Source organism: Glandiceps talaboti, chromosome 21, assembly GCF_964340395.1.
Source record: "Glandiceps talaboti chromosome 21, keGlaTala1.1, whole genome shotgun sequence".
Lineage (NCBI taxonomy): Eukaryota > Metazoa > Hemichordata > Enteropneusta > Spengelidae > Glandiceps > Glandiceps talaboti.
The window spans coordinates 6,000,106-6,010,635 of NC_135569.1; the positions used below are offsets into that span (position 1 = coordinate 6,000,106).

Below are 10,530 nucleotides of genomic sequence, written 5' to 3' on the forward strand. Positions count from 1 at the left end.
TAGTGCGCCTGATGTTTCACTAGGGGTCGGCGTTACTAGTGAAGGTAAAGCTGTCGGCGGGCATGGCACATTCATGGGTCTAATCCTTCCGATTGTGTGATACTTACGGTCAATCGCAACAAAGTGAATCGGTTGGAGATAAAATAACACTTATATTATCCGTCTCATTGCAATATGCATAGGTTCACTGGTCGTTTCAACGTCATTAAAAATATTGCATATTGTTTTTGAACAACCGTTTTTTTAATTACTTGCATCATTCACTTCCGTGTAAAGCTTACCCCGGTGAACTTTGAATAAAAGTTGACTTTTTTCCGCCTCGTTAATTTTATTGTAAGTTATCGATATCAAGAACAGGTATACTTGTTTATCATTTTGAAAACACACAGACCCTTGTGAAAATGTTACTGGGTTCCGTAATGTGGCACAAGCAAACGGTATAAGGCCTTAAAAATGATGCGGTTCCAATTGCACTCAATTTCAGAATAGATGGGGTTGATATATATATATATATATAATATATATATGTATATATGTATATATATATGTATATATATATATATATATATATATATATATATATATATATATATATATATATATATATATATATACATACATATAGTGTGAGTGTCTAGTTCAGGTAGTTATGTTTTCCGTTGTTTTCCATATGTCTCTGTGTTATTGGTTTCTTCTCATCAGATGTACAGCCATTACAGATTGGAAGAACAGTTTCATATTGCCTTTTTAAGTTGATGTCAGTTTCCGCATCCACAATTTCTTGCGAGACTTCACAATTTTCGCGATTTTATTTTTTTTCCTCGAATACGTAAAAAAAAAAAGTTTAAGGTCGGCAGTGAAAAAGTAGGTGGGGTTGGGTAATCGGAACCGAACATTTTTTTAGGCCTAAACTGTTTATTCAACGTACTGTTTAATAAGTAATCATACCTGGATTAAATGATACATTAGAAGGCCCTATAAGGGCGATTTCAATGCATTCCTTCTATGACGTTACGTTTTTTTCTGACATTGTTGGAACAGTTGATTATCATTAGAGCAGGAGTTTCCTCGACGTATAATAAATTACGTCATCGGAATATTTATTAAGAGTTCAGTGTCATGGTGGATACCTGTTCAACATGCAGTACAAATTAAGGCCAGGGAAGTATAAACCAAGATTAGTGGGTCCCTTTAAGTTGTCTCTACATCCTTCCATGTTTTCAAATTATTTCTCTGTATCCTTTCATTTTGTTAGTAGTTCTGTGTCTGCGCCTGGAGCTCTTCGGAGAACATGCGCATTATAAATTCGGTTTATTATTATTATTATTTTCAACAAGGGCCAGTGTTAGCCACCAAAATAAGACGCACGACACCGTCACTATGTTTCTGTGATATATCATTAAATTATAATATTGCAACAGTGTTACTTTGAAAACAACACTATCCCAAGCCCAGTCTAGATCAGTGTAGATTATGTCAAAAGTCTGCCGGTATTATAGAAAGGGTTGGTCCTGAACAAAACTTGAGAATTATCCTATGTGATCCTTATCGCCCTATTAATAAGATAACACTAATTTTAGAACCTGGGATTGAATCCCTGGCATTAAAAGGCCAGGTATTCATTCTCAGATTCTAAAATTAATAATATCTTGAGATTATTTTGGACAAATTTTTCTATAGCTCTAACATACAACATTTTTCACATCAAAGCTTGAAGTCAGTTTGACCTTGACCTTCAAAGTCACAGTGTCTGTGAATTAGACCCGTTTGCGAATTATAATAGCAGAATGGTACACGCTTAGTATCAAACACCCGTAGATGAAGAGCGTGTAAAATGTCCTTTGCGGTGTTCATTTGATGTCTGTATGTTGGCATGTGTAGTTCATTTCACTTAGACAAAATGTAGCAAGAAACTGTACTCATTCACTCTTGCTATCTTAAGGTGTGGCATATGTACTTTCTTATTGGTTTCTGCGTGGTTGTATCAAACAGAAAAGCCGAACGCTCTTGTGAAATTCGCTGTAGTACAATTTTAATATCAACGCATGCCTTCTATGACGTTACAATTATCACATGACACTCTATAACATTTGATTGTACAGAGTAGGGATTTCCATGACTTTTTTTATATGAATGACAAACTACTCCATCGGAGTATTGCAATGTATATAAATCATCCTCTGCAAGATACAGACACATGTAACAATTGTATTACAATGGAATCACCCTCTACAAGAGACAGACACACGTAGCAATTAGATCATTATAGTGTATAATTAAGAATTACACTGCAAAAGACAGCCACATGCAACAACTGCATTACTGTACAATGTATATAAATCATCCTCTACAAGAGACAGACACACACAGCAATTGGAGCACAGTGTATATGAAATACACTATTAGAGACAGACACGTGTAACAATTGTATTACAATATATATAAAGCTACTATTCAAGAGACGTCTTGCAACAATTATATTACAATGTATATAAATCACCCTCGGCAAGAGACAGACAAATGCAACAATTGGATCACAATATTATTATTCACACTGCAAGAGACAGACACATGTAACAATTGTATTACAATATATAAAGCCACTATGCAAGAGACAGATACTTGCAACAGTTGTATTACAATGTATATAAATCATCTTCTGCAAGAAACAGACACACGTAACAATTCGATCACAGTGTATAATTATGAATTACCCTGCAAGAGACAGCCACATGCAATAACTGCATTACTGTACAATGTATATAAATCATCCTCTACAAGAGACAGACACACGCAGCAATTGGAGCACAGTGTATATGAAATACACTGCAAGAGACAGACACATGTAACAATTGTATTACAATATATAAAGCCACTATGCCCAAGAGACAGACATCCCCTGCAAAACACAAACACAAGCATCCCTTCTGATTTTTTGTTCCTGCATCTCTTGCTTACTTTTGAAGTAATTAGTAATTTATGTGATTACGTGGCGACATATTCATACTACATAGGCCAATGAGATCTGGACGCTTTTATGTGTTATCATTGTTTCGTATAGGAAAGTGGCCACCAGAGCAAATACAGTTACAGGCTGGGTCCGTTTACAATGCCATATGTTATTTTTCAGTAGTTAGTCACTGTATCATTACGTTGCGACACGTATAGTAACCCATTAAAGGGACATGACCGATGGGTCTGAACGTTTTATGTGTTATCCTTTGTTTGACATACGAAATTTAAAAGTAACCATAAAAATCAATACAGTCAGAGACTGCATTGTAATTTAATTGTATATTGTCCCATACAATATTTTCAATCATTATAGTCATTATGTGGCGACATATCCATACTACATGGGCCAATGAGGTCTGAACGCTTTTAAACTTGTTTCATATGTAAATAACCAATAAACTCAATACGATATAGCAGACTGTCTCCCTTTACAATGCCATATGTTACTTTCAACAGTTAGTCACTGATGCTATTATATAGTTACACATTCACAAGAAATGAACAAATGGCCAACTTATAGCTAAAATGATGTAGGCTTGGTGTTTCACTCAAGGGACGACGTTTTTGACACAAAGATAGACATATTTCAACTTAAGACTAACACAGCAGGATCCTTTGCCCAATCACATTGAACACTGATAAGCATTGCTATTCTTTCACAGTGCTGTAAAAACAACCTTCTAATGAAAATATGGCACATGGACTTGATGATTTTAATGGCTGCAATTGTGTTACTGTATTTTCTAACTGATAATCAACATACCAACTTGACCACTTCTACATCCCCACTGTGTTTCTTTTGCATTAGAAGTTGTCTGAGGTTGTTCAATAAATGTCATGTTGCATGAGTGAAACACAAAGCCAACATCATTTTAGCTATATGTGTTATCACTCTCCTTATTTTTTGGTCGTACCGTATGTTTGTTTGTAACTTTGTTTTTTGTATAAACTTTTTTTATTTGTTTTTATTTACACACACACACACACACACACACACACACACACACACACATACATACATACATACATAGAAATGCATAAGGAACTAATAAACCAGTCTGTATATATAGCTGTTAAATCCGACGTTTCGAATAAATATTCTTTTTCAAAGGAAAAATTGGCGAGACACAAAAATGCCAGGTCAAAACCCGAACATTTTCTAAATACATACATACATACATACATACATACATACATACATACATACATAAGAACGTAAGAAGGTATATTAACTGTTCAGTTTTCGAAAAAATATAGGTTACGTTACGAATTGCATAGACGTCTAAAAATTGCAGAGAAAATAACTTTCTCTTTACGTTTTACAAAAATCTAAAGGTCTTTCTCTACTGCCTACGTCTTCTGCGAAACATGATACGTAACATTTACGCATTCCTAGTAAAGGTAATTTTCTAACAGCCTACGTATAAACTAAACCTTTACATGAAATGCAAAGAATAGAGCATCAAAATTGAGATTTCACTACCTGTAAGGGTTATTTTTGAGGTATTACCATTTGAAAAAAAGCGGTCGCGATTACGATAATATCCCTAACCTACAGCTCACGCCCCGCCCCCATTGCTGGTGATCTGTGCGCCAAGGCGGAAAAATATTGACTCCTAAGAATGAGTACGGGAAACCCACTCAGTTTGTAGAACTAAAGTGTGATTATTGTAATAACATTCTACCGTATCAGTGTCGAAACCCAACACCCCGGGGGTTGCCATAGAAAGGTATACGGGGGTGCCGCCCATATGGGTACCTTTTCAGGAAAAAAATATCCCAAAACATGGGTCGACTTTGCGTCTGAAAATTCCCTAATGATGAGGTCAATAACATGGTCTTTATATATTAATATTACCTCACATGAGGTCAATAACATGGTCTTTATATATTAATATTACCTCACATGAGGTCAATAACATGGTCTTCATATATTAATATTACTTCACATGAGGTCAATAACATGGTCTTCATATATTAATATTACTTCACATGAGGTCAATAACATGGTCTTTATATATTAATATTACCTCACATGAGGTCAATAACATGGTCTTTATATATTAATATTACCTCACATGAGGTCAATAACATGGTCTTCATATATTAATATTACTTCACATGAGGTCAATAACATGGTCTTCATATATTAATATTACTTCACATGAGGTCAATAACATGGTCTTTATATATTAATATTACCTCACATGAGGTCAATAACATGGTCTTCATATATTAATATTACTTCACATGAGGTCAATAACATGGTCTTCATAGATTAATAATACCTTCACGTGAGGTCAATAACACGGTCTCCATACATTAACATTACCTTCACAGCATCAATATGGCCGAATAATTGTGACTGGAAATCCCAGTTGCAGTAATAGTATAAATAGGAATTGGGAGTTACGACTTGAAAACTGTAAAGTTATATCTAAATATAATAGAATTTCTCAAGGCCTGCATAGTTTACTATAAGCCAAACACGTGTTCGGGCAAAGAGCAGATGGTAGAAAGTGGGTTTAAAAGTAGACGATTTTTAACACAAGATTCGTGTGTTCTTTTGTGTGATCTGAGTGAGTGATTTCGAAACAGTCGGGTGAACGCACAGAGCCCCGAGGGGAGACTTCTAGTAACTGGGGGAGTTGGGGACATGTCCTTTACAAAAAAAAGTTTAAAACTCCAAACAGTTGAAGATTAGGAGTTTTAATTCTCCAGGGGGACTGGTGCCTGTCAGAATATCAGCCTCGTGAAGGGTGTGACTTGTAGGGACGGTCTCACGAGATTGCCGATAAAGAACAAAAAAAACGAAATTATAGTACGGTAGGTGAAAAGCGCCCACTATTTCTCGCGAGACTTCACGATTTTCGAGATTTTATTATCATTTTTTCTCAAATACGTAAGAAGAATTATTATCAGAAGAATTCCAACGTCACCTGCCCCCCCCCCCCCCCCCCATGGTACAGCTACCAATGGTTACTGTAGTGTAACGTCAATAGACTCGTACTGTGTTTTCTATTCTCAAGCGTGTTACAAACGGATATATTTCATTTTCTCAGAAACACTTCAAGACGAGAGCGATAATCATGACTAAACACGATTTCGTTGAACGCTTCGTAACTACAACTACAACAGTGTAGTTAAACGCCCACGAGTCCACATGAAACCATAGCAACGCCACATGTAACTGTAAGGTGGAAAAAAAGCAGGTCATGATCATATCAAGATGGTGAATGTGTAGTTCCCGTTTTTTGTCTCTACTAGTTACTCCAGGGACTGTTTACTTTTAATACCACCTTTTAAGTGTAAACAGTCAGAATAAACGCATTGGCCATAGATAGTTGAGGAACTATACGTGTGGGCTTGGTTTCTATCATCACTTTCTCCACGTATAGTAAAATTGACAAAACATCTAGCTAAATCCCCTGTTTGGGAAAGGTTGAACATCGCATGTAATAACAGGAAGTTGTCATTGGTTACTTCGCTCATTTTACTATAAACTCAACCTCCAAGTCACGTGAGAATGCGTCTTCCCGAATGCGTCTTCACGTTTACACCAGCGCTCTCATTGCTGTGGATGGAATGCCGTGCTAGCGAGAGGTCGTAGAGAATATGCCCAAACGTACATGAAACAAACTCGTCTTTCACACAAGTATTGTAGGTGTGTGTACTTGTTGTTATGATCGTCTAGGAAAAACTCCAGAGACTATTGGACTATTAGTGGTGTATGAACATAAATGACGAGATGACATTACAGTGCTGACACCGAATATGTAACATTGTAGTGGCCCGAATGGCTTAGTCTGGTTGACCAGACTGTGGTGAGTGAAGGTATAAATCGTAACGATACTATAGGAACTAGACAAGAAGTAGAATGGACTGGCGTAGTGAACATGGCGTCATGGCAATCCCACTCGAATACTGTGTATTTCACATCCAGTGCTTCATTTCCACTAAATCATTGACATAGCTATATTTCAATAAATTAAACGCACGCAATTAATAAATATTATTTTTGCTTTCCAAATGTTAAATTTCTACCAAGAAAGGAGAGTTTCGTCTTCGTATGCATAGACCAAAACGTGTTCGCCCCCCGCCCACGCAAAATGATCATATTGAAAATTTTGATAGCCCACTATCCATAATTATATTTTTACTTGCAAATGTCTTCTTCTTTAAAACGTTTCCCAGTGATGACAAGCAGTCAATCAACAAATAATTTAAAAAATCTGGAGACTTGACTAAGCGTTCATCCACGGTACAAATATCAAATAAAAATATTATACTCAAGAAAGAACGTAAAACCCTGGAAATTATACCGTTTATACCTACCAAGTATAAGAAGGCGCAGTCTAGTATGTGTGCCTTTAACACTACGTTGCCAAAACTTATCAGAGGCTAATAGCCTCTGATAAGTTTTGGCAACGTAGTGTTCGAAACACATTGTACGTACGTAATTCTCTCGTCATACTGAAGACTAAAGCAACTGATTAACGCACTTTCTAAAAATACCTGAGATCATTATAACATGTAAATCCGTAAGGATCCGTAGTAGATCCCAAGTACAAGTGTAACATTGATTGTGAAACGGTCGACTACAAATAGCATCGGCAGCATATCGACATAATTTAGTGGGTGATCGATGAGTTGACCTGGAAAAGAATATTCGTATTGGACTGGTAGGTATACTCTTTCGGAGGATGTAGTGGCCCTGAAAAGGGCCGTTTGGTTTGGGTTTGACGAAAAGAGGTCGGGAAAATTATTTTTTCGCAACCTTCTTTGGTTTGGCAGCCTTTGTGGGTGCTTTCTTGGTGGCTGCCTTCTTGGTAGGAGTTTTCTTTGGTTTCTTAGCCTTTACTACCTTCTTTGGAGTCTTTTTCTTCTCACCAGCTTTCTTTGCTGATTTCTTGGGTGTCTTCTTTACTTTCTTTGGCGTTTTCTTGTCTTTCGCTTTCTTGACTGGTTTCTTTTTGGGAGCAGCTTTCTTTGCTGGTTTCTTCTTGGGTTTCTCTGGAAGCTTACCGACCCGGAGACGACCTGTTACGCCAGTGGCAGTGGATCCTGTAGGACGGACGAGTTTACCAGACTCCGTACCAGCTTTGATAGCACGGCGGAGACTAGACGTGAGATGAGAAGGACTGACGGTAGGATAGTGTGACAGAATATAACCTTTGATAGCTTGGACGGAACTACCCTTCTTGTCTTTGAGTGCCTTGATAGCTTCTACCACCATATCCAATGTCTTGGGATGAGTAGGGGCAGCCTTGGTCTTCTTTACTGGAGCAGATGCCATGTTGAAAATATAGACGTTATAGTAGAAGTCGCTTTGTAGTCACTGTAGATTGATCACTACAAGAATGCCACTTCGCTGTGAAAGAGCGTCCTTTATCTACCCTTTGCGAACGTCGGAGAAGACAATGGTGTGAAACTCACACCGAGAGACTCGAGTTGACCATTTCCCCACCACATTTGTGTTTCTTCACTTCACTCTTGTAGTATTTTCTCGAGAAAATCAGCCTCAAAATCAAATGTAATGTTACAGTCAGTTAGAATGATATTTAAACTAAATGTGTGCAAGTTATTGTGGTCGTTTGAGCTATTTTAGAGCGAGAGTTCGCTTTATTTCTGACATGTACAGAAGAAGAACAGCGTGGATTAAATTGTGCTTCATGGACATTCACAAGTTCGTTTCTTACGTTAACTGAACATATAAAATCGTTTTTCTTGTGTTTTAAAATTATGCTTAGATAGTTCAAACAAATCTTTAAAATGGGTATATGTACATTTTGTGTAATTTTGCGGTGATTGAAGCGCGTTTACCCGGGACGGGGGGGAACGCAATACCGTCAAATGTTGACCCAGAGCCCACTTGTGTGGGGATCATTGGATCTTTTTATTTATTTATTTATTTATTTATTTATTTATTTATTTATTTATTTATTTATTTATTTATTTATTTATTTATTTATTTATTTATTTATTTATTTATTTATTTATTTGAGATGTCTACAGGATTACTCCATTTACAGACACTCTGAAATTGGAAAGACTAAAATACATACAATATTTACAAAACTAGTAAACATTGAAATAAAATAAATTAAATTACCGAAATTGCGTTAAATTCACAAATCAACTATTTCATTTAGAACATCTTTTCTAAAAGTACTGAGACTTGAAAATGTATGTCAGTGTTTTGCAAGGTGTTGATAAAATTGAAGGTCCTAGGTAAAAACGAGTTTTTCCTTTGAGTAGAATTAAAACGTGCCATTTTAAATGCGTAGTGGGAACGGAGATTCCTGGATGGCACATGAAACGAAACATTGCCAACAATATACATTGAGTTAAAAGAGCCATTTAAGCATTTATATAAAAAGACTGCATCCAGCAATTTCCTACGAGATTGAAGACTTTGAATATTAAAATACTGACAAAGATTACTGTAATCGAGGATTACTCCTTTACCAGGGAACGATTTTCCAAAATAAAGGTAGTTGAGGAATCTCACGGAAAAGGGGGGGGGGCAGATTCTAGGTTTTCGAATTGCTGTCCTTTATAATGAGTACATAGGAAACAGTAAATTCTTGTTACGTGTAAAACAATGTCAAATAGCCCGGCCTATTACAAGTACCCTAATGAACCCTAATAAATATAGATTTTTAAATGCATCGTTAGCATACATTTAAATGTACCTGTTAGACACACCCCGGCGGAGAGAGAGAGACATACATACATGCACGCAAGCACGCACGCACGCACACACACACACACACACACACACACACACACACACACAGTACATACGTGTATACATACATACATACATACATACATACATACATACATACACACACACACATACATACATACATACATACATACATACATACATACATACATACATACATACATACATACACAGACAGACAGACAGACAGACAGACAGACAGACAAACAGACAAACAGATGCATAGTTAGATGCCATGAAAACAAGCGGTTCGCTATATACCTTACTCCAAGGTTTACATTTTACTGAAAACATTGACGTGCGTAATTTACCGCCAAATTGTGTATAATAATAGTACGACACACGTGTGTACGACGTATTACATAATCATTAAATCAGTGTCACACTGGATGAGATAGCAATACCGTGGGCAATACAGCAAATAGTTTCTACAAAAAATACACATTTAAAACGATGTTCCCATAGAAACGTGTATATACGTCATTCGATACCTTCGTGCTAGCATGGATATATTAGGTACGCCTGATTGCAAAATCAATTTTGGTTTGCTATCATACTATTACAGGAAAGAAAACCAGAATCACCATGTTTACATAAACGTGTTGTTATTTTGGTAACTTACAGAATAATAATCGCAGACGAGAGTCTATCCGTGGCTTTCAATCTGAAGGTTCACTCACCGCGCAGGTTCACTCACCGCGAAAGAGTGAACCTGCGCGATCACAGAAACAAGTGTAATTTTACCCCTTTCATATATAGATGGC

General features: G+C 36.6%; 1 protein-coding gene across 1 annotated transcript; it reads right to left on the minus strand.

Moving 5' to 3' along the window:
- Positions 1-7,777: 7,777 nt before the first annotated feature.
- LOC144451654 (sperm-specific protein PHI-2B/PHI-3-like) lies at positions 7,778-8,311 on the minus strand. The gene has a single exon (XM_078142547.1). The coding sequence runs from the start codon at positions 8,309-8,311 to the stop codon at positions 7,778-7,780; it is 534 nt and encodes a 177-aa protein (XP_077998673.1).
- Positions 8,312-10,530: the final 2,219 nt, after the last annotated feature.

Coding starts and splice junctions, on each gene's coding strand:
- LOC144451654 (XM_078142547.1), bottom strand. CDS start 8,311: ATGGCATCTGCTCCAGTAAAGAAGACCAAGGCTGCCCCTACTCATCCC.